General features: G+C 41.4%; 1 protein-coding gene across 1 annotated transcript in view; it reads left to right on the forward strand.

The window, feature by feature from the left end:
* Positions 1-1,151: 1,151 nt before the first annotated feature.
* The window catches only part of SLC1A3 (solute carrier family 1 member 3), a 78,781-nt gene continuing 55,011 nt past the window's right edge, over positions 1,152-24,921 (forward strand). The window contains exons 1-3 of the mRNA XM_019438077.2: positions 1,152-1,311; positions 2,933-3,205; positions 21,740-21,877. Of these exons, the coding sequence (XP_019293622.1) occupies positions 3,025-3,205; positions 21,740-21,877 (319 nt within the window). The 5' untranslated portion in view covers positions 1,152-1,311; positions 2,933-3,024. The remainder of the gene's footprint in view (positions 1,312-2,932; positions 3,206-21,739; positions 21,878-24,921) is intronic.

Genomic DNA, 24,921 nt, shown 5'->3' on the forward strand with positions numbered 1-24,921 from the left:
GGGCTTAAAAGAAACAGTTGATGTTGGCAGGAGACGTATCTTTAGCAAATCTCCTGGATTTGCCAATGAGGGAAAAACATACCTTCCTGTTGGATAACAGACACGAGAACTAAGCAGATCTTGCATGGAGAATATGCGATTTAATGAGCAGGAATACAGAACTCTGGCTGCAATTTTTGGTATGCATTTTTGTCTCTATTAAACTTTTTTTCTTCATGCTAAACAACTTCTAAGTTTTGGAGCTGAGTCGAGCTTTTTCCTTGTTTAGATCTATTTTCACAATATATTTTTATTTCTAAGAAGAGTGAACTAAAACTGCAATGAGAATTTTCTAATTCCTAAAAATAATGGCACTTGAGGGGACGGGTGTGAGGGGAGTGGGGGCAGTGGGGGCAGTGGGGGGGGGGGGGGTGGGGGGTGGACAAGGAGGATGTTTAGCTTCCTTTAAAATTGAAGCATCAATCTGCACAGGAACTTATCTTTTGAAATCACAAACCTTCAAGTGTGCATTTACACTCTTGGTCCTAAAATGCTTTTTACTTTATAGTTCAGCAAAGATCCTGGTCTCTGTGCGTTGCTTTTTCAGTCTTTGCAATGCAAAGTTGGAGCTAAATTAGATTTGTTATAACAGAATTTAAACTGCTAACATAGAGGCATGTCTCATCTTGTGTTTTGAGTAACTTTAGGCAAGTTTAGAGAATAGGAGCAAGCACTTTTTCCCCTCCATACTTGTTGCGTTCTGGGTCTTCCCAAGAAATGTCAGTTATTTCCCCCAATTCTGAAAAGAGGGACTCTTTCATAACAGTGTACAACCAGGCAAAAGAGCACTCTCGTGTTTCCTTCAGGGGGAGGAAACCTGTAATAATGCGAGATAATTAAATTTCGTCTTAGAAGAGTCTTCTTTGAAACGTTCTAATCAAGACTTCCAGCTTTCTGAGTGTGTGTGAGCTTTATTTTGCAATTCTTCCTGGTCCCGGTTCTGCATTCCTAATGAAAGTGAACTGACAAAGCGTGAAAGTGGTCTAAGGAGCAAAACAGAGCCAGCAAGCATGCTTCTGGTGAGCCAAGATTAATCAGTATTCCAGAAACCTCGGGTTTGCGCCCTCCTTCCCTGTGGTGTTTTCATTTTTCCCCACTCCCCCTGTCCCGGGCGCAGACTCCTCCCCTTTTCTTAAGTTGCCCCGATAGTAACTTGCAGTTTCAGAGCGCATGCATGCCGGGCTCGTGGCGTTCGTTACTCTTCCGTACCTGCTGCGGAATTCACCTTGTCATTGCCTGGGGTACCTTCCACCCGTTACAAAATCCGAAAAGGTAAGTCTGACGTCCTGTCTTGCCGCCGGGCTTCCCCTCTCCATGCACGTCTCCGCCGATGGATTTTGTTTCGCGAGCAGAGGAGCAGCGAGAGTGAAAAGCTAGCCATTTTGGTAGATAAAGTCCACGTTAGTAATTTAATGTAATGAGCGCATGGTGTCCGCTTATGCCGTGTCCGCTCTTAACTCGGAGTTGAGTCATTCAGGGTGGACTGGGGGTAGATTGTGGTTCGGGAGCTAGAAAAGAATCAAGGCTGAGCTGGTCTGTTTAAAAGTGACTGGAAAGGGAACCAGAGGCTAGTTTAAAAAAAAAAAAAAAAACTGGTCTCTCGTCTGTCCCCTTCCTCACTTCTCCCTAAACTTCTAATCTGCCGTGACGTCTTCAACAAGCCGTAGGTCTTATTATCACTGTCCCCAAGCTGCAATTTTATTTAAAAGTCAAAACTGTTAAGACGAGTCTCTTTTTCCACACTTGCATTTGCCAAAAGCTCCGGAGGAGTCTTTTGCTTCCCAGTTACCTCCCCCGCGGACGCACACGCTGGCTGTTGGCGTTGCCATATACACACGTCCACAGGCACCACTGATTTTTACTTGGATTGATCTCGGGAAAGATTGTGGATTACAAACCTTATACAACCGGAGGAATCCTTTGATTTTTTTCAAAAGAACCGATTTCCACCCGGGAGAGATTGACTTAGATACTTGAATAACCTAGGAGCGCTTTAAAGAAACTAGAAACCACACGCTGTAATGTTTGGAATGAAAATTGGATTCGCCTCATCTGTTCTAGAAATTCTAAAATTTTGAAATACCCAGAAGTCGGTGATGGTTTCCTCAGGAGATTCCGATATGATTGCCACAAAGACAAATGCTACTTTGTACTTATACTTGTGATAAAAATGGAAATAAATGAATTACGATTACAGATAATGCATAGATAGGCTCAGAGAACTTGGCTTGTTTCAGAGAAAAAATTAAAAAGTTACCCTGCAAAATAGTCAAATATATTTCCCAAGTCCTGTGCATATGTTCTTTTCATTGCGTTCTTTTCATGATCATATTTATTAGCTGATATTATCGTGGTTTTTTTTTTCCTTAATGAAGAAAATCTTTGTCATTTAAAACAGAAAGCCCTGAGGATGAAATATCAATATCTTAATTCATTTTATTGACCTGGTTACGCCTTCACCGGGTACACAACATAAGCCAGCAAGTAATTATTGAGCGCTTCCTGTGCGTTCAATTCAATTAGACATTTATTGAGGGTGAACATTGTGCAAAAAGCACTTGGCTGGTTCTGGGGGAGACTGAGGGGGTGGGGGCTGCTTAGTCACACTCGGCTCCGATGAACCCTTTTACAGCCTCATTGGAATAGGAAGGGCAAATTTTTAAAAATAGAACACACATTTCTGCTGGTAGATTCTGAATTGATGCACATTTCCCACACGTGGTCCTGTAAAATATGCACCTCCCACCCAGCCTTGAAACCTGGCATTGCGGCTCTCTAGCTCTTGATTCCTACTGAGATTATGCAGCGTGCCAACAGCTTGCCCTGCTGTGGGGCAGCCCTGATTTCTCACCCCTGCAGGCTGTAACTCTTGTCTCTCCTCTCCTTGTTCTAGTTGTGTTCTCTAACACCAAAGAGGTCTGGCTTTCCGGGGGTGATTCCGAGACGTTGAAGTGCAAAGAAAAGACATTCCTACAGAAGTAAAATATGACTAAAACCAACGGAGAAGAGCCCAGGATGGGGGGCAGGATGGAGAGATTCCAGCGAGGAGTTCGTAAGCGCACACTCTTGGCCAAGAGGAAAGTGCAGAGCATCACAAAGGAGGATGTTAAAAGTTACCTTTTTCGGAATGCTTTTGTACTGCTCACTGTCACTGCAGTCATTGTGGGTAAGTCACTTGATAACAACCGAAAAAAAAAAAAAAAAGGATCTTGTTTCTCTGGGGCATCTGGCTCCCTGGGCGTATTATCAGATGGACGGATGGTAGGTATTCAAAATAATAGTCTTAGGCTTTTTTCTCCCACTAAATGACAGTCTGTTGGCATGTTTGAAGCAATATATGGTAAACACACCAGAATCTGAAAGAAGCATCATTTGGCATTATGCAAATCAATCGATTGTGTGGAGAAGAGAAACAAATCAAATGCTTTCCCATCTCATGGAAGCATAAAAGAGTGACAATTTAATCATTAGGCCTGAGCAGTTAAATGACAATAAAAACAAGCAAACATATGCTAGATTTGGCCCAAATGTAATCATACAATGTCGCTTTCACTTAAAGCTAATTTATGCAATTAGTACATGAGATACAGGTTCCTAATACTAATTATATTCTAACCATTCTAATGGGTGCTGACTTGAAACTGGGTATCATGCCTAGAGGTAGAGACTTTTACGTGTTTGCATCTCCCATCCAGTGACTGGAAAAGGTAAATTGAGACAAATGTTACCACAGATCTTTTTCATTCATTTCTTGCCATAAATAACTATCCCTTCTCTGCATCATTGCAGCCTCTTACAAACTTAGCATTGTTAACAGCAACCTGTACTAATAAAACTTTGTTTTGTTTGATTTATTGGAATCTGAAATTATTGTTTATTATTTATGGGTGGAAGATAGCTGAAAAAACTACTTACTGGGAAATTTTGACTGAACAAATACAGAAATCTTTAGGCTGGTAAACGTGCAAGCTAATGCCATGTTATAAAAAATTAAATTTCTACTAATCCGACCCAAAAGGGGGAGGGGGCATTAGTGTACAATTTTAATCTCTGTCTTGGAGTTTGCCAAGGTCTCTATCAAATATAAAGAGGTAATGACAATAAAAACTAAGACAATTTTGTGGCATGTAAATATAACTGTATTCAAAAAGATAGGATTCTTAAATTGCAAATAGGAATACGACAGAATAGTTTGTCGCAAGACTTTCAATATATTCCATCTCAATATCTTTTGCTCCTTTTAGTAATTGTTGGTCATCAATGACCGTTCAATTCATTTTAGAGATGTTCAAAGAGAAAATGTCCTGATTGACTCAGGGACATAATGGCTTTCTTTAGTAGGTTCCCAGGTTTAAATACATTCCTGAAGGAAGTATTTCAGTGCTTTGTCGTTGTCTTGGAAGTTGATGTAACACTCGGCAAGCTCAATTCATTTTTTGCTTTGAATTACAGTCGTTGCCAAGCCAAACAATAGCTGCCAAATAATAATAATAGTGAACGCTGATGGAGTACTGTTACAGCTGCTTAAGTAGTGTTTTGCCTAGATTAGCTTACTTCATCCTCAAACAAGCCTATGAGTGAATGGGCAGGAATGATGAGTATGATCCTTGTTTTAGAGATGAGAATACTGAGCATGGAGAGATCAAACAACTTGCCCAAAGTCATGCAGATAGTAAACGCTAGAGCTCAAAGTCAGACTCAAGCTATCTAGGCCCGGGGCCATTCTCTTAACCACTTTGCCATCCTGCCTTTGTGCTCTGCAAACTAGTTGGCATCTTGTGAGAGATTCCAGGAAGAGAAATGCTGCTATGTCTTGGTAGAGGCCAATTAGCAAGCAGTGCTACATGCATTCACATAGCATTGTCATTTTACTATATGATTTCCCCAGTCAAACCCACAGAAAACTTAGAATTCTCCTACAGATGATTAAGCCACATCCCTGTCATGCATTTAGCAAATACTCATTTATTCTACAATCCTGTACACATAATAATAGAGCTCAGTGATACTGGAGTATGTTTGGAAAAGATGCAGAAACATTTATTCAACATGGTGTTCCAAACACAAGAAGAGTTCAATTTCTAGAACAGAAATGTTTCAGTTAAAGAATAAAGGAATGGAAAGTAATAAAACCTGCACATGGAAAGCAGATTGATGGAGAAGCAAGTTCCTAAGTGATTACAAAGACATATCTCTAATAGAAGGAAGATAATGCCAGGACTTAATGGTCCATTTTCTCTATGAGTTCTGGGATCATTTCCTAGCCCAGCGAGGACTTTCCTAAGATTTGTGAGAGTTGCAGTGAGTTGGCTGAGCTGGGGTAGATAACTTGGCAGGATGTCCTCATGGTTGGCTTTACTAATGGAAACTGAAGAGGTAGAAGTAATAAGAAGGCACTAACAAAGAAACAAATAAAAAGAGCTCATTGACAGTCAGAGAGACCACTGAGTCTACACCAAAGACTTGGAATGGCCAATAGACCACTTGGTAGCAAACAGACTTAGGAGAGAAGGAAGAACCCTTCAGTTATCTCTTGGTGTGTCTTCCATTGAGGGCCCAATGAAAACAAAGGCTCCATTTAGCTTGTCACTGGGTACCATGTCTACATCAGCCCTAAAAGAATAATAAGAGCATGTCTGGACTTCAGCTCTCTAATTCATTTGCTGCAGCATTGGACAAAAAATGGAAAGATGCTCTCAAGGAAGAAGAAAAGTTCTTTTCCTCAAAGAAGAGATGAGAAGAACCAAATTCTTAGGTTTTAATAATTTTTTTAATACAATTTTTAATACAAAAAAAAAGCCCTATATATTGGGTAAATTTTTTATTCCATCTGTTTTCTTTTGTCTTTTTGGAAAAAAATAAATGTGCATTTAGTATGTTGAAGTGGAAACTAGAAAAGTATTACAGAGGAGGAGTAGAGACATGTGAATCCATATAGTCAGATTAAAGTAGAGAATTATAAATATTTCAGTATTAATTCCTCTACAAGCACAGGCCTAGAACCATGTGTGCAGTTTGTGACATTCCCAATGCCATTTCTAAGTCGTGTCACAGTCCGAATGTGCCATGCTATGTCAAAGCCACATAATGAAAGCAAATTAGCAACCTGAGAGAAGGCAACACCAAGTGTTAAGTCTCTTTAAGGGGGTTCATTACTAAAGCATTAGATAAAGTGTCTCCCAGGGCTGTTGCAGACATCTGTCTAACAAAAACCACACTGAGAAGAGTGGTTACTATCTTTCTTCCTCCAGGAAGCACTTTCTCATTTCAAACTGTGGTAAATGGTATGAGAGTGACCTCAGACATCTCGCTGAAAGAAAGGGAAAGTCCTTTGTCATGTTTAAGTCATAGAATGCCCATCTTTCCACATCCAGGGAGCAAAAAGCACAATAAAAATGAAATCTCAGGCTAAAAATTTTTGAAGAAATGGGTCATAACATCAGCTACGAGGGGAAGGAAACTAAATAGAATTGCATAGAACTGGATGGTGGTTTTACCTGAGGGAGTTCACAAACAGCAACTAGCATCTTTCTCTGCACACACACACACACACACACGCATGCACACACACACACACGCACCTTTTATGTTTGGGTTGTCCTTTATATGGGTTTGAGAAAAATTGGTGACTTTTCAGAAAAGAAAACATACTGGCTACATGTGTATAAAGCATTTCTCATCATTACCTTATAATCTTTGGCAATGAATGTAAATGGCACTACAATTCAGCGCAATTCGATACTATCTCTGAAGGATATACAAGAAACTGGTCATTGTGGCTGCTTCTGGGATGAGAGCTGGGTGTCCGGTAATGGGATGGAAGGAATATTACTTTCCTCTAAGTTTTTGTATGGTTTGAAGGCTTTTCACCACATTCGTATATTATCTACTATTATCTATTATCTGCTGAATAATTTTTTTTTTTAAAGAAAGATTCAGTGCTATTCAGCAATTTAACACATACTAAATGTTGGGTATCTGGTCTGTGCTATGCAATAGAGAATCTTAGCCCTCGGGTAGTTTAGTAGAAGAGATAAAAATGGGATGACAAAGGAATAGACAAATTTCAGAGGTAGTAATAAGGAGTTTTTTGTTTTGGTGAGGTTTTTAATTATGTCAACATTTTTTAAGTGAAATCATATCCATACTGTTGTATATAATATATGATCTTTGTGTTGATACTTTAGAGGTTGTACTTTTCTTGTTAACAACCTAGATGTACCATGTGGGAAAAAAGAATACGGCTTTTGATGAAGCATCGACTGGATTTATATGTGAACTGTATTATTTAATACCTGTATGATCCTAGAGAAGGCGTTTAACTGCTCTGTGCCTCGGTTTCCTCATATATCGTTACACATATAATATACATTGCAAACACTAACACTGTGCCAAGCACTGTTGTACGTGCTGTTAATACATTGGCTTTATTTAATTCTCAGAACAAATAAGGCAGGGAGGTATTCTTATTCTTATTTCACAGATAAGGAAACAGCTCACCAACTGGGATGCAAATCCACTGTTCTGGCTGGAAGTTTATACTCTTAACCACCACACTCTTCTGAGTGCTGGTCCCTGCCCTTGGGGCATGTCCATTCTTGTTTTATGACATCAGTTAGCTGAGGGTGTGCACTGACCCAACAACAGAAGCGATGGAAAGGACACATGGAATTGAGACCTCAGTCCCAGGGGCACCCTGCATCTTGACGATTGATTGATGGCACGTGAGCATTGACAGAAGAGCCGGACTGCAGCCTGTTGGGTTGGTCCAGTTGCTGACTCGGGTGACCGAGGGTGCTGGTGCTCCCAGTAAAGGTAGAATACAGGAAGACTGGGGGAGTGGGAGGGATGATTTCAGTTTTTTGGACATGTTGATTTGGGAATGTAAACGTTACAACGGGAATACAGTGCAAGAGGCTCAGGGTACATAGAGATTTTGAAGGTATTCTTTTGATGTCGAGACTGAACAAGGACAGTTCTGTCTTTGAAGGTTAAATGGATAATGATCCATGAATCGGGTTATCCTCCTGCATCAGCTACTCTGTAAGTGAGACCATTCTCAGAACACAGTTAACTCTTCTTTATGAGTAAAGCAGTAACCTCCCAGCAAGGCCAGGTATTTTGTACCTTCCACACGTACGCAGTATCTGGCCGAGTCAGCCAGTTCAGTCAGACAAGTTTACCGATGTGGTTAGCCATCCGCTGCTGCACTCAAGTGATCGGTGATGGGACCAAACGAGCCAAGGGCTTGAGTGGGTGGTGCGGGTGTAGAGCGGCACCCATGCACCCGTGCGGGCAGCCTCTCAGCTCACCAAAAGAAAGGAGTCTCCACACAGTTGAACAACAGGAACCCAAAGAATGGTGAATGATTCCCAGGCTGGGATTTATGGTTCCTTCCACACTTCCTGGAAGTGAGAAGAGAGAGAGGGAGCTTCAGGAAGCTTCTAGAAAGGGTGGCTCCTGAGGCAGGCGCTCCCCGGGTGCTGAGCTCCTCTCAGAGGCCCCTGGGGACAGAGGGCTGGGAGGGAAGTGTCAGGCCTAAGGAGCTCAGAAGCAGTGGATTCACAGTGCCATGCTCTGGAGAAGGGACACAAGGATAGGGTGTAGGGACTAGTGATGTTCCTCTGTTTTGTCTTCTCCCCCAGGGAGCAGAAACAGAAAAATTGTCAGGGGCAGCTATAACAACTACCTGACATGTGCTTACAGCTCACTTGGATCCCAGCCCTCAGTTTCATTCTCAAAAAGCATTCCAGGGAGCTGCCTCCTATCCTGGGGTTTAAGTCTGGCACACTATAGGGGAGTGGATCAGAGCTATGGACTCTGGAGTCAGACACTTTGAGGTTTATTTATGTCCCAGTTCTGGAACGGAGCCTCCGTTCCTTCATGTATAAAATAGAATAATTGTAACTCCTCTCTGCCAGGATTTATGTTCCAATTCTGCCGCTTACAACCATGTAACTTTTAATAATTTCCCTAAGGGCTTGGCAGGTAGAGTATCCACACAAACTGTAAACCCCTCATCTTTTGCTTGTGCCTTTGCTCAGGCACCAAGTGGAAATGCACACCGATTCGCTGATGCTTTCTGCTACAGGACTGAGACCCAGCGATGGGGGTGGGGGTGGGGGGACAGGGACTAGGAAGGGGAGAAGAGAAGATGGTCACCTGGTTTATGGGTAGGAGAAGCGGCTTCTATTTCCTTGGCCAGAGAAGAGAGCCAAGCAGAGTTGTAGGAAGAGATTTAGCAGTTGTAAAGGGCTTTGAGAGGCAGAGCTGAAAGCCTCAGAGAAAGTAATACTGTCATTATCTGTCCCTTACCCACCTGGCCTCCGAGCTGAAGCGGAAAGTAATCCCCTGGCACAGCCCTTATCATAATACCGACTGCTCGATGGAAGGAGTACCTGGCAGTAGATGTCTTTCTCAGGAAAGTAAACTTGCTGAGAAAATGTTTTCAGTCAATGTTTGAACCTTCTCGGTAGCGCACTTTGTTCATGCCACTTGGGACCAATCTGAGAGTCAGGCACCTCCCGGGTTTCTCCTTTTTTCCAGCATTTTGGTGTCTGCCACTCCTTAACTGCCACCCCTACCAGAGTTGGGCAGGCCAGATGAAGTCTTCTGGAAACCTGGGAGGAGTGTTGCTGGTTTCTAACAGAGTTGGTCAACATTCTTCTGAAGTATGGGGCAGAGGGGTTGATTTGTTCTAAGATTGTCTCTGGATTTTTACTTTGCTGTCTTCTTCCTGTTCATTCAGATAATGAGGAAACTGAGCAGGCAATTTCAAATTTGTTTCTCTTTCAAGTAGGTGATCAAATAAGCAGGTGTGCTCGGAACAATTACCTGCAGTAATAACACCTTCCACCGCGGCAGTGTTACGGTTTACAAAGTGCTTCCAGGGTTCTCTCTCTAGCACCGCAATCCAGGGCCAGTCCATCCTCCTTCGAGTAGTGTCTGCACAGGTCTGTGAAGCAGCTGAGAAAGCACTGAGAGTCTCAAAGTCCTGGTGACAGAGCCAGCTCTGCCATCCACTCACTCACTTTGTGATTTAGGACAAATCGCTGGGCCTCATATTTCTTCATCAGCAAATTACATTTGGACTAATGTCTGCTTCCAGCTCCACAGTTCTATCACTGAACATCTGATTTGCCCTTCTCTAAAGCAGAATGAAGGGAATAAGATACATCAGTGTTCCCTTTCTACTTCTTGATGCCATACAATGGCAGAGACCTTTTTCCTCTACTGTTGACCTCCCAACCCATCCTCGCCAGTCAGTCTTTCCCATCAACAAGCAGCTAAATTCTTGAGGACCCTGGAGTTCCTGAACTCTGGGTGTGATAAACCCGTGTCGGAGCACACAAATGAGGCATGTCGCTGCAGAAGCCACCTCTGCCCAGCACTCTTCTGACCGTCTCTCATAAATCAGAGGAGGAGAGCTGTGAGTCCCTGTCCTTGCTACAGAGACAGCAGAGCTATGAAGAGCCTGCGGTATCTGGAAAAGGCAACTGGAATGAAAGCAGTCTTTTCCAAGTTGTACATTCCAGGTGTTAGAGTACTTGATATTTATTTATGGAACACTGGGGTGCTATCATTCATCAACTATTTGGTCTGGCAGCTAGGTGAGCTGTATCATTGCTACGAGATGAGGAAACGCACAGAGCACTTCAGGGCACAGAGTTTAGCCATTGTGCTCACCAAGTATAAAAATTAAGCGTTTTAGGTCAAGCTTCAGTGCTGTCAATGTTGCCCAGAGCTTACTCCCTAACCCAAGAATATTTCCATCACTATGCCCAATCAAGAGAGGTCCTGGAGTGGTTTTGAAAACAAAAAGAGAAGAACAAAACCCCCAAGACTAGATAAAGGAAGATATTCCCTTTGAATTAAGACAAGCGGGGAAAAGGCACTCCTTTTTCACTCTGTGTATCATATCAAAGATTCAAAGGTAAATTAAGGAGCAGCTAGTTAAAAGGCACACTTAAGTTTTGAATTTCAAGACTGAGTTTCTGTCTCCAGAAGGGACAACTCCATTCTTCTTGTACCCAAAGAGACTTCTCCAGTTCTCCAACAATGATTCCAGGCCATAAACTGCTTCTGCTTCCCAGAGAGAAAACAATGGGCTATTAGCGAAAGATTTTCTATTCAGAATCTTGTAAGATGAAGCTCATTTGTCCCTAATGAGAGTAGAAATGGACAATTGCTGCCCTTCACATACTGAAAAGAAGGCCCCTGCCTTTAGACACATTGCATCCCTTGAAATTTCATCTTTAAAGCAAGTAAGGCAAAACCCCAGGGATATACGTGTGCTTGCTGGCACCTTCAGCTTGTTGATGAATGTGAAGGTAAAGGCATCAAAAAGAAAACTGTGAGTCTTTTAACAGACTGCCTATGACCAAAGTTATCTTTTTGTTTATTTATTTACTTTTGTCTCCTCGAATTTGCTTTTTTAAGGCAAATGACATAGTCATATAAAAAAGCCAAGATTCAGTGAACTTTGTAAATTCTGACACTGCGATGCTTCACACAGTATGTTGGATGATGAAAGAGTATGATGTGAAAGAGCTTTACACAGTATGATGGATGTTACCTTTGTCTGGTAGTTTCCAACGTGACTTTGCCGCTTTGGTGTACTTGTAACTCCAAGGGCTAATGCGTTGAAGCAAACATGATCCTATAATGGTGGAGTTCAAAGTTTTTTCAGATTCACTTCCTTGTCTCCAGGAAAAAAAGAACTGTTGGGTCAGAAAGTGATCCACTCACTAGAAATCTGAACGCAACTAGCGACTTTCCTCTCCATGGCCCAGATGAAGTACACTCACTGTTAGAGCAAATTAGAGCAAGGTTGAGGAGAAACCAACCCAGACCCAAAGTGAATTTTTAGAAACATCCAGGCATCCAGCAGAAATGATGTGGTTTAGAATTCAGTCAAAAAAATTTTTTTAAGTCTTATTTTTATTTATTTAAGCAATCTGTACGCCCAACATGGGACTCGAACTCATGATTGCAAGTTCAAGAGTCGCATGCCCTTCCAACTGAGCCAGCCAGGTGCCCTGAATTCAGTCAGATTTAAAGATAAAAAATGTGAGCCAAATTTTTTGCTTATGTATTTTGTTATTTTACTTATGAAATACACTTACATTGCCCAAAATAAAAAATTACAAAAGGATATAAATACCTTGCTATCAGTTTCTTGTGTGCCTTTAGAATTATGAGTATAAAAATAAATACATATCCCGTTTTGTTTTTTTTTTTTGGCTTTTGTATACAAATGCTGGCATAGATTATATAGTCTGCTTTATACCTTACTTTTTTGACTTTACAATATGCCTTGGACATCATTCCTTATTAGCACAAAAAGAACCTCCTCATTCTCTCTTGGGGGCACACTCTATGCATGTACCCTCATTTATTGAAGCCAATTCCTAATTGATGGCCACTTAGATTGTTTCCAACTTTTAGATATTTGTTAAATGGTATAAAGAATAATCCTGTACAAAAGTGATTTCCCCCAGGTATAGTGTATCTGTGGGGTATTATGCCCAGAATTCAAATTGCATTCATGGTTTCTATTTACTCATAACTATTTTATTTTTTACCAGAAAGGAAAGCAACGGGTGTTAATGATTTTAGTGGGATATTTTTTCAACGAGCATGAGGTGGACATTTAAAAGATCTGTAGGATTATTTGTAAGTTTAGTTAGCATTTCGCATAGCCTATGTCAGTGCGCTTTTAGGAAGAAAGCACCAGGCTTTTCAGAGCTCCTCAGGTTCTTCTGATACGGTTGTCTGCCAGAGTTGTATGCCGTGTGGACTTGGGTCTGCGTTAGTTACCCAGAGCTGGTTCGTCTGGGCTCCGCTGGCAGAACAAGGCTGGAGCAGGTATTTCCACCTCCAGCAACAGGAAATACCAAAGGACAAAAGACTGAACCAAGCCAGGGGACCAACTCTCTGAAGGATGTGGAAACAGAGGGGTGGGGGAGGGTCGAAAGGTTGCCTCAAACCTAGTAGCTTCTCACCAGGAAATGCCTGGAAGTTTGGGGTGAAACAGAAGACCAAGACCAGCAGACCTCTTGGGCAGGTAAATTCACCATTATGCCCTTGCCCTTCTTGTTAAAAATAAACTAATGGGACTTTATGTCCACCAGCTTCGGCAGGTTTGCACGAGACGGACTCACAACTTCTCCGGCTTGGGCTACACGCTAGCCAAGTTCTAAAATAGAAACTTTTATTTGATCTTTAAGAATTATTTATTGTCTACCTGCCGCAATAATTGTAATGGCCAAGTTGACAAAGCATTTTTTGATGTATTAAAAAATGCTGTCATATGCATTATCCAGGACGTTAGAATTTGTTAGAAGAAACGAGATGAATTCATAGTAAAGCAGTTAAGATTTATAATGCTTTTGGTTTACATGGTTCTTGTAAAATCAGAACCTTTAGGCGAGAATATTAAAGGTCACGAGAATTTTATTTTTTTATTATTTTTTTATTTTTTTAATGTTTGTTTTTGACAGAGAGAGAGAGAGAGAGAGACAGAGCACGAGTGGGGGAGGGGCAGAGAGAGAGGGAGACACAGAATCCGAAACAGGCTCCAGGCTGTGAGCTGTCAGCACAGAGCCCGACATGGGGCTTGAACTTACAGACTGCGAGATCATGACCTGAGCCGAAGTCAGATGCTCAGCTGACTGGGCCACCCAGACACCCCAAGAGGATTTTAGATATTGCCTTTTCTGACCTATCCCTCCCGTTTTGTGACAAAAAAAAAAAAAAAGAGGTCCAAAGAGATTATATGATTTGAAGATGTGGGCTGTGGAAATAGGCAGGCCTAAGTTTCAAACCCCATTCTGCCAACATCAGTTACTGGTCATGTCGCCTGGAACAAGTGGCTTACTCTTTCTCGGGTTCAGTCTCCACATCTGTAAGATGGTGCTATTAAATCCTGTAGCTTTGATATGAAGATTAAATCTTTAAAGTACCGACTGACATAATTTGCTGGCAGCGTCAGGCCCAGAACCTCATCCCAGATTCTCAGTCCATGAACTTTCTACCGCCTCACATCCACTGTCTTTTATATTCAAAAAAACAAGCCTTGTGAGAGAAACAGGAATCAGGAGCTATGGCTCCTAGTTTGTGAATCTAAAAACCTAAGCCATAGGGGCACCTGGGTGGCTCAGTCGGTTGGGTGTCCGACTTCAGCTCAGGTCATGATCTTGCGGTCCATGAGTTCGAGCCCCGCATCGGGCTCTGTGCTGACAGCTCAGAGCCTGGAGCCTGTTTCAGATTCTGTGTCTCCCTCTCTCTCAGACCCTCCCCCGTTCATGCTCTGTCTCTCTCTGTCTCAAAAATAAATAAACGTTAAAAAAAAAAAAAATTTAAAAAAAAAAAAAAACTTAAGCCATATGAGAAATCGTAGCTCCGTTGAGATCCAGTTCCACAGGTCACGACAGAGTAATCACAGTTTGGAGGAGAGGATGTTCCTGAGGGTAGGCTTCTCTGCTCACAGAATGCAGTGGGGAATGGCATTTGCTGCAAAGCACAGAGTGAAGCGATTCCTCCATTCAGAAATGTGTTCAACACGGTTCAACGCGAGCCAGGCCCAGCGCTGCTGGGCACTGGTCATCTGAAAGAGAATTAACTCATGCTCTTTGTTTATTCGTTCATCAATATACTGAGCACCTACTGTGTGCCAGGAACTGTTTTCAGGGGCTTGATATATATCAGTGAACATACAGCAGGAAAACCAATCTTGATCTCTCCGAACTTATATTCTAGGAGGCAGAGACAACAATGAACAACAAGCATAATAAGTTAGAAAATTATACTGTGTTTTGGAAGGTAATAAGAACTACTGAAACAAATTAAGGTGGCTGAGGGAGAAATTCAGGGTCGGTTCCAATAAGAAGATGACATTTGCACTAAGTCTGGAAGCAAACCTTGGAATCTCTGAGAGGGGCATTCCAGGCAGAAAGAAGAGCCAGCACCAGGGCCAGAAAGTGGGATCATGTCCGAGGTGGTGGAGTGACAACAAGGAGGCAAATGTTCTCGTTCTGGCTAAAGATCTGCAGGCCACGCTTATTCTGGATGGGGGTTTGAATGTCCTCTGACTGGTTTGCAGTGTCAATGTTAGAAGAGCTAGTTAGCTCATCCTGGGTGGGCATTTGGTGGTATTCATATGGTGGCCTCAGAATATAAAGTCTTCCTCTAAAATCAGTGCCACTGTTACTTTTAGATACCCTTTTGTTATCTGAGCTCTTTGGGGACATCATATCTTCTTCTGAAGAATTTAGTATTGTGAGTAGTAATTCTAGAAAGCTGTGGTCTGCCAATCTGTTCATGACAGTTTGGAAACAGGGTAGAAACTCGAGTAAAATTTTACTATTTCAAACTGCAACATTTACCAAAAGGTAAATTGGGTGAATTGCTCCGAATTTTACTTCAACTTGTGCCACGTTTTTCTACTCTTAAATATTTTCTGGCTTAATATTTTCTGTAATTTTATCAGATTAAATATGGACCCAATTCTTTAAAACAGGTCTTTAGCTTTTAACGTGCTGTGCGTGTTTGGCCTTCAAAAGGAAGCCTGTGGTGGTGTTCTTTCTGAGGCTCTAGTGTGGACCTTGTGTCTTTAGAAAAGTGAAGTGGTATTTAATCTTCCAAAGAAGTGTTTGTTGTATAGGCTCTCTAGGGGAAACAGTGAACCCCTGAAGAAGTCACTTCTTGAGCTTTCTGTGTTAGAAGAAAGTATTTAAATAAAAATGCATCTTGGTTTATAGCATTCAACCAGCACTGTTAATTTTGATCACCTTAAACATTCCAGTTAAGATATTCCCTAGATTCCAGAAATCTTGTAAAATACCCAAACAGGAATGCTAGAAGACTCTTGACTGAGAATGAGCAATCTGAATTGAATTGTGACATCTGTGTTTTCTTTAATGTCACCAAGATGCAGATTGCAAAGTTCCCTTCAGCTGTAACAAACCCTTGGGAAGTTATTCTGATTTTTATGGTTATTTTTGCAGAGTAATCAATAATAAAGAATCTATTCTTTTGCATTAAAGGTCTGGAGGCCATAAAGGTTTTGATTAGCTCTGGGAACATCAATCAATGGGCTTCAAGTAAGACAGAGTCCTCAGCTCTGTAAAGGCAGTGAGCGGCTTTACCCAAGTGAAGAAAACCACCCCCCCTTGCTACCTCTAATTGGTCAGAAGGGCAGAGAGTAGAGGGCTCTGAGAAGTCTGTTCTTCAGGATGTGAGGATGGTTCAGGGAAGGCTTTTTATCGTTGCTGGGCTGTGTAATCAGAAACCTGAACTGCTTACCCAAAAAAGCATCTTCACGTTCAGAGCATTTCCTCTGTATTTGACACTGAGAGCTGGCTGACCTTATCACACTGGCCTCACCTCTAATATTGCCCAGCAGAGCAAAAGCTGAAGAAAAATGTCTTCTGTTTATTTATTCAACAAATGAACTGCAAAAAGCTAGATGTTGACTTCATTAAGCAAAATCAACAAAACCTTTGCCCAACTTAGGCTCTATCTCAGTTAAACTAACTCAAAATGGAATGAAAAGATAGGCAAAATATTGTGTACTAACTTAGGCTCTTTGAATTAGTACCATGACTGTTGAGAGGCCATGAGTACAGCATAGTAAGTAAGAGTCTGGGCTTGGAGCTGAACAGCGTGGGTATGAAGTCCACCTCAGCCATCCCCCTGACATTGGGGAAGCGGCTTGACTGCTCCCTGCATTGACCGTGGCCCCAACCTCTACTAGCTGTGAGGTTTCGGCAGTTTACCTACCCTCTCGATGACTCCAGTTCTTCATGAGAAGTGAAGTGTAGGCTCTACTAGTCCTGGCTTCCATGGTCCTGTGAGGCAGTGTGCTTGGAGGGCTTGGCATCTTGCATGTACCCAATGACTGCTGGCTGTCGTCATTAAGCGTGGGACCCTGAAGCATGTTTTCATTTAATGTCCTCTCCAGCTTTGTTACTGATGGTTTCCAAGGATTAAAATGTGTGCGGTGGGGCAAAAGAGGCAAGCTATTTTAATTAAAAGTTTTATATAAGTTTAGTTAAATCATTCCAAAGAAAGGGATTCAGTGTCACCATTTTAAACAGTGACTTAGCACTATGGTAACCATATTGTAAAGGGACCTGTGAAGGGTTCCAACATGTACTGGGTGCTTCTGGGACATTTCTAGCAGATCCGAGATTATTACTCAAGTGCTTCTAGAGTTTAGGGATTAGAGCTGCTGAAGACCCGGGAGCCAGGGTCTGTCCTCAGGCCTTGGCTACAAGGGTATATCTGTGTTTGAGAGGCATTAAAGTGTAGTAGAAAGAGAAGTGGGTTTTCTTTAGAATTCCCAAATCAATCACTTACTAACTCTGTAGACTTGAGCAAGTTCACTAGCTTTGAGCATCAGTGTATTCATTTTTGAAAATAGACATGATCATATCTACCCTCATAAAGTTGTGATGAGGATCATGCCACCTTGATTGAGCCCATTAAGGGTTCAATCAGTATTGCCCCTCCCAACATAACCTCTTCTTTCCTAGGAGTAGAAATGGCTCACTTGGTAAACCCTGAGATAGTAAACATACCAAAACATAGTCAGGGGCATCACTGACTCAAAGAGTATTTGCAGTGTGCTATCCCTCTAAACAACTTTTGACCTGAAGCTTTTGACCTTCAAAGCTTTTGACCTGAAGCTATCCCTTTTCAACATATAAATGGTGACTCCTGTGTGCTTTCCCCCTATAAAGAAGAACTTTTAGAAAATGTGGGTTCCGTATTAGAGAATGCAAAGAAACTGAGACATTCTAGAGGAGCTGATGTCAGAACTACACTTCCAAGCAAGATCAGCTTATTGACTAGAAAAGCCTTTTGAGACTTTGCCTCCTGGCTGTTTTTCTGCTGCTCTGTTAGGCATGTATCTCCCTGGTAGACTGGAGTTAAGAGATGTCATCCGCCCACTGCCCAGGACTCACTCACTGAGCTGGCTTACTTTCCCTCCTAGCACCTAGATGAAAATTGGTGGCACTGAGTAAATGTGGGATTTGATGGGGGAAAAGGGGAGGAGGTACATGGAACTCCCAAGGAGAGAGTGTCTGGATACAGCTGGTGTGGCTGTAAGAGAGAATATAGTCAGGTTGGCAAGAGTTAGACTTTGGGAAATGGGGTCTAATGCACATAGGTTTAGAAAGAATAATCCCTTCCTTCATCTACACTGGCTTGTGTCTACCTGTATCGTTGATAGAGCAGCTGCTCTACCGGTTTTTTCCTAAATGATAAATAATGTAAATTTCTTAAACAACTTAATAATTTAATTAATAAATAACTTTCGGACTAGCCAGGATCCTACCCATCTATGGAAATATTGTTGTTTTTGAGTTAATGCATTTCTTTTTTTTTTTTAACGTTTATTTATTTTTGAGACAGGGAGAGACAGAGCATGAATGGGGGAGGGGCAGAGAGAGAGGGAGACACAGAATCGGAAACAGGCTCCAGGCTCTGAGCCATCAGCCCAGAGCCTGACGCGGGGCTGGAACTCACGGACCGCGAGATCGTGACCTGAGCTGAAGTCGGACGCTTAACCGACTGAGCCACCCAGGCGCCCCAAGTTAATGCATTTCTAATAACAAACAGCCAACTTAGAAGTGAAACTTGTAAAACCAAGTCTGGTCTTGTCATTTGGGAGATGTCTAAAATTCCTAATAGCTTGATATGGTCAAATTCCAGGTGACCAAAATGAGTATCTTGTGTTTATTGCACCCATTTTATGTTATAATTGAATGACAAATGTTTAAATGTGTTTTAAAAAAAGATCAGAAAACAATCAATTCCAGTGAAATTACATTTGATTGGAAGTAAAGTAAGATTTATAAATATTTATTTATTTACTTATTATAAGATGAAGCACTTATTTCAGTGTGATTTGGCCTTTATATGAACAAGCAGGAAAGCACCAGATATTACCAGAGCCTTTTTATAATTCCTATGTGCTGGTGAGGATACTGTGTTGAATAATGCACACCAAAAATTGGAACTAAATGCCTTGGAAAATTGGAACTCAAACCAAGTTCCAGGAAGATTAAAGGTTCAATATTTTCAAACAAAGCAAGCGACCAGTCAAAGAAGGAAAAAGGAATTAAATATTTATCAAATTTGGGAGGAGGGAAATTAAAGTTTATAACTCTCGAAAAAATGACCTAATAAAAAAGGTATGTGGACCATATTTTATAAAAATGCAAAATACCTGTATATTTTAGAGTATTAGAAAAATAGTTATAGCAAATATGTTACACATAGGCAAAGGATAATTATCTTTATTATGTAAAGAATTTATATCAGATACATACACACACACAACACACACACATGCACACATAAATTCTTAAACTACTAGAATTTTTAAATGCTTGGAGAAAATACAATTAGGAGAAATGGTCAACATCATTAGATATTAAGTAAATTGAAAGGAAATAAAAAATACATACTATATACTCATCACACTCACAAATGTTATTTGTTTTAATAGTTGTTACGATAATTCTCCCCATATAGATAATATTAAAGCCTTCTCATCCACTAACGGAACATTAAACTGTTGGGCCAACCCACTAGAAAAACAATTTGATAACATGAATCAAGGTAGTGATATTCTTTAATGCACTGGTTTCCTTTCTCTAAACTACACTAAAAAATATTTCTAGTTATAAAACAGCCTTCATATATTTATCATAGTGCTCTTCATAAAAGCAAAAAAATGCTAACCAACCTAACTGTTCAACAACAAAGGAAGTATTAAGTAAATTATGGTACAATCATTAGATCTGGTATCATGAACCCTAAAAGTGATGCTTATGATAACTACATATGGAAAAGTATATTCTGTGTGATTTCCATATATTTAACTCTGTGTGAGAACATTCTGGAAAGAAACTCACAGAAGCACCAACAGCGCTTGTCTTTGCTCTATTGGAGACGTAGGAAGTACGTGTGAAGGTCACAAATGTGAGCTCTGAGTCCGAATGCCTGGGTTTAAATCCCAGCTCTGTCACTTGAGTAACTTTTTGACTTTGATACTGAGTGGCTATTGGAGTCCAGCAAGTTTGAAGTTCACCATAATTAGATTTCCCCATCAGTACACTGGTGGTAAAATAGTACCTACCTCCAGGGGTTTTTGTGAGGATTAAATATAATAACGCAAGTAAAGCACTGACAATGGCTGGCATGTGGTAAGAGCTCGGTAAGCATTAGCTATTTGCTATTTAAGTGAGAGAATCAATAGAGGCAGGCTTCTGCCTTTTCTTTTGCGTATCTTCCAAATCACCTTTTTCTGTCTTGAACATATTACTGTTACATTGGGAGAAAAGCAATAACTATTTTCCTAAAGGCCCTGAAAACTGGATCAGCCAGATTTTCTAGTCACGTAGATTCAGACTCTTAATTGCAGTATCACAGTATATAATCAAAGAATGGATACTTCACAGTTGCTGAGACCCAAGAAATGAAATTAGGGTTGCTGTAATACTTGAAATGAACTTTGTGTCTCATTTCCTAAGAGAAGGAGCCCATTTCATAAGAAGTTAGGATGAGCCTGTTTCCTTAAAGGACTGCTTGCTTCCTTTGGAAAAACGTAGGTTCACCCAGTGTTCTCTCCCCCTACACCGACCGCCAGCTTCTAGATAACTCAGTATTTCTCTATAAGGCACATGTTTTAGTAACAGCAGGGCAAAAATTTAGAAAATATTTACAATAATGGAATAAATAAATTTTCCTGGACAAGGAAAGTAAATTCGGGAGAGGCGGGGGGGAGTACATTGATTCAGTAGGTCTGTTGATTTCCAAACACTTCGAAAGCTACTGTGTGTAATTCAATTTACATTTTACAATTTACTGTGTACAATTTACAAAATACAATTTACTGTGTGTAATTCAATTTACATATAAAGTTATTTTTAAAATATATTTTAAAGTCCCAGGAGCAGAAGGAAAATGAAGGGGAAAATTGCTTTCTCTTTCTCTTATTCCACCCCCCCCCCCCCCCGCCCCGTTAGTGTTCAGGGAAAATTTTTGGAAAAAGGTCTCTGCTCATTTTGGAGTCTTCTCTTGCCGGCAAGTAACAAGTCTGTACAATACAGTTGCCAAGGCAATATCGAGACCATGTAGACAGAAAGCATGGTGTACAGACAGGGAGGTGATGGAAATGGATTAACAATGTGAGCAAGAGGAATTTTTTTAATTGGAAAAAAATAAAATCATACTGCCCTTTAATAAGTGCTTGTGCTAGCCGTCCTAATATCCATTGTTACCAAGGAAATTCATTATAGTAAGAGGGTTTTTTTCTACATTGCCTTGTTCATGGATACATGATTTGTCTCCCAGTTATGCCCCTATCTTTGTAACTCTGTACCGAGCCACGTCAAACTTGGTTCTACTGCATTTAAGTTAGACAAAGACATTTTTCATTTGCTAAAGCCAGAGACGTTTTTTCTTTAAGTCCTACTCGAAGCCCTGGATTCAGCCAGACCCTGGCAGACGGAAGAGACAGGCACACCCCTTGCTCCTAAAGCAGCACCAATATTTGCTGCTTAAATAAATGTACTCTCATCAGACAGGAGTGACCACCAGCCAAATACTTCTTCATTCTCCTAGGACTGTTACTTCAGTTTTTAAAAGGGCTCAAGTTTTCTCCATCTTTTCTTTCCCCCTTCAGGTACAATCCTGGGATTTACCCTCCGACCATACAAAATGAGCTACCGAGAAGTCAAGTACTTCTCTTTCCCTGGGGAACTTCTGATGAGGATGTTACAGATGCTGGTGTTACCACTTATAATCTCCAGTCTTGTCACAGGTACCATATGCAGTGTTGTTTTTTTGTTCATTTGTTTGTCTGTTTGTTTTTTAAGTGTGCTTATTGCAAAAGATCGCTTAGAAAAGCAAATGCTTTAGGTTTCTGCTGGATGCATGCTCTGTTCTAGAAAAAAAAAAAGTCCCTTCAAAAATGATGGAAAGGAGGCTTTAGTAATGCATGAATGATTATAACTCTCGTATTTTACCAATCACAAGAGGAAACGGATTTAAACAACCACGTAATCTAGTCTGCCTCACTACAAAAGAGGCACCCTGCTAAACCCTACACAACCAGCCTTCTCTGACCACAGCAATATAGTTGACAACAGCGTACAACAGGTCTGTTTTCTCACCCTCTTATCCCACCCAGATAACATCTGGTTGGACAGCCTATTAGCTATTGATGCAAGAATGCTTGTTCTCAGAGCCACCAGGACTTGAGCGGGAGCCTTCTTGGAAGCCTCATCAAGAGGTAATACCCACAACGCACTCACCAATTCTGCTGCCACCAACACTTTATCTTTTCCTGGTGAACCCGCATGATTTCATTTCCTTCTCCAGTTGTCCCCCACCCCTGTTACCTATGAGGCTGGTGGGAGAATGGGGAGGGGGCAGGGGATTTCCCCATCTGGATATTTTTGTCAGCTGACACTTGGATTCTCGAGGAGTGGAAGCTTTGCAGGGTAGGATCTATTTTCTGTGACAGTAAGATAACAATCGACTCCTCCATGGGAAATGCTTCAAGACTCATTTGTACACGTGACTGGCGAATACAAATGGAGCCAAAAAGAAAAAAAAAAAAAGGTTACTATACATTCCTTCCTGCCCACTCTTCTCTTTCCCCACAGCACACCTCTGACATGAAGAAAGAATGTCCATAGACACCGTCCCAGCAGGATGGTTTCTAGGTTTGTAGCTAAAGCCCAGAACTCAGGTATTACTGACCCTGTTCTCTTCTCCACCCGTGGCTCACTGTCCCTCCATGGGTACATCTCTCCACCTCTATGTGAGCTGGCTCCAAGCATCTTTCCCCTCCCAGGGAGTCCTCAAGGATATTTATAATCTCTTCTCAAGATCTCTGTGTAGTAAGAATTTCATAGCACAACTCAAAAGTCATAGGGCAAGATTCTGACTGCTGCATGCCTGCGAGGGCTGGTCTAACTTGGACAGGAACTATATCAGCTCTTCCCCCAATGCCTTGCGGATCTCTACTGGCTTCCACTTGTTCAGGTCTTTAAACAAGTGATTGCATGTACAGGAGGCTCCCATTGGAGGGTGAACTGCCCACAAAGCAATCATGTAGGCAGGATGATTGGGATGCTTGTTTCTGAAACAACCTGGTCCATTGCTGACCAGGGGGTAATCCTAGCAGTCCCAATTCTTATCACCAAAGCTAGATTCATGCTGACAGGGCCTTACATTCTCATTTTATTATCCACGTGTTGACATTTTTCTGCGAAGCAAGTTCTTGCAGTAGCTCTTAGAGGACAGAACTCACATGCGCCATTTTATTCAGTGGGCAAGTGTCCCTCTTCATCATCCCTACTGGCCAGTGTCTGACTTGAGTCCCTACAGTATTCCTGGATGCAAACTTGAGGGGTTCTGGATTCCTTTATACTGTCTTTCAGTATAGTATCTAAGTCCCAGTATCTAAATATTGGGACCAGTATTTAGAGGTTTCTGCTTTCTGATATCTGTGCTGAAAACCCACATGTTACCCTTCCAAGAGGAAAGCCCTCATTTGGCCCAATTAGAGAAAATATTATTTCCCCTTAATAGCGATCTTGCTCGACAATTACCTCCAAGTGGAATTTCCTGATATTTCTAATACTTAGTACATCAGCTTCGTTGAAGGAATACAAGCTGTCACTGAATAATTGTGCAGGAAAAAAAACCATGATGCAGTCTCTTTGCATGGTTAAAAAGAAATTTGTGGGAAAACCTTGGAAAAACTAGCAACATTTATAATATTGAAAGGAATTATAAGCTGCAAGCAACCAATATAAAATAAACTTTTAAAATGTAACCTACTTGTACGTTGGGGATGCTGCCGCTTGGGACCAGTAAGAGAGTCTCAGCCCTTTTCCAGGACTATGTTAAGGCAAAGGATATATGGGCACTGGGTGGCTCAGTTGTTTGCGCATCCGAGTTTTGATTTCGGTTCAGGTCGTCATCCCAGGGTCTTGGGATCAAGCCACGGTGAGTGTGGAGACTGCTTGAGATTCTCTCCCCGCCCTCCCCCCTACCTCGTCCTTCTCCCCAATGTGTGTACTCTCTCTCTCTCTCTCTCTCTCAAAAAAGAGAAAAAAAGGGCGGGGGGGGATATAATTTAGTTTGCCAAAGATCTTTGTAAGGTATTAATCTCAAAGATTAATTTCCAAGCTACATAATATTTTGGATACTTATGATCAATTACAATGAACGATTGATTCAATAAGACTTTCCTTTAGGGTTTTAAATACGGTGATTCCAAACCAAAAAGGGGGCAGGGGGTATGTATGACCCTTTGGGAATGAGGAGGAAGAAGAGCCTCTACAAATTACATACATCCCTGGAGGACCCCTGTGTGTGTTGGGAGAAGCTCCTGGAGAATGTGTTGTCTAGGGAGGAAACAGAGTCAGGTCCATTATTTTAGAATGGAAAGGCATATTCAAATGCCTCCTGTGGCCAAGCAGGTGATGATTATATATGAAGCTGCCCTTTCAGGGTACTTTTTATTTTCTTTCTATGATAGAGAGAAATATCTTGTGTGTGTGACAGGGGAAGTAACAGGGACAAGTGTGATGACGAGTGGAAAGTGATCCCGCTGCACAATCGGATAGACAATGGGAGGCAAGGAGACTGTGGTGACCTGAAAAGTATCCGCTTCAGCCGATTGTTGCTCTGTGTCAACAAGGGCCAAATCTTCTGATTTTTTTAAGAGGGTCCAGAAATCTAAAAAAACTTAAGAACCTCCTTATTTTTCGATGTTGATACAATTCACAGAACAAAACACTGCAAGCCAAACAAAGCTCCTCTGCAGGCCAAGTCCAACTCTTGGGCTAC

Source organism: Panthera pardus, unplaced genomic scaffold (genome assembly GCF_024362965.1).
Source record: "Panthera pardus isolate Hobbes unplaced genomic scaffold, ASM2436296v1 HiC_scaffold_2, whole genome shotgun sequence".
NCBI classification, from domain to species: domain Eukaryota; kingdom Metazoa; phylum Chordata; class Mammalia; order Carnivora; family Felidae; genus Panthera; species Panthera pardus.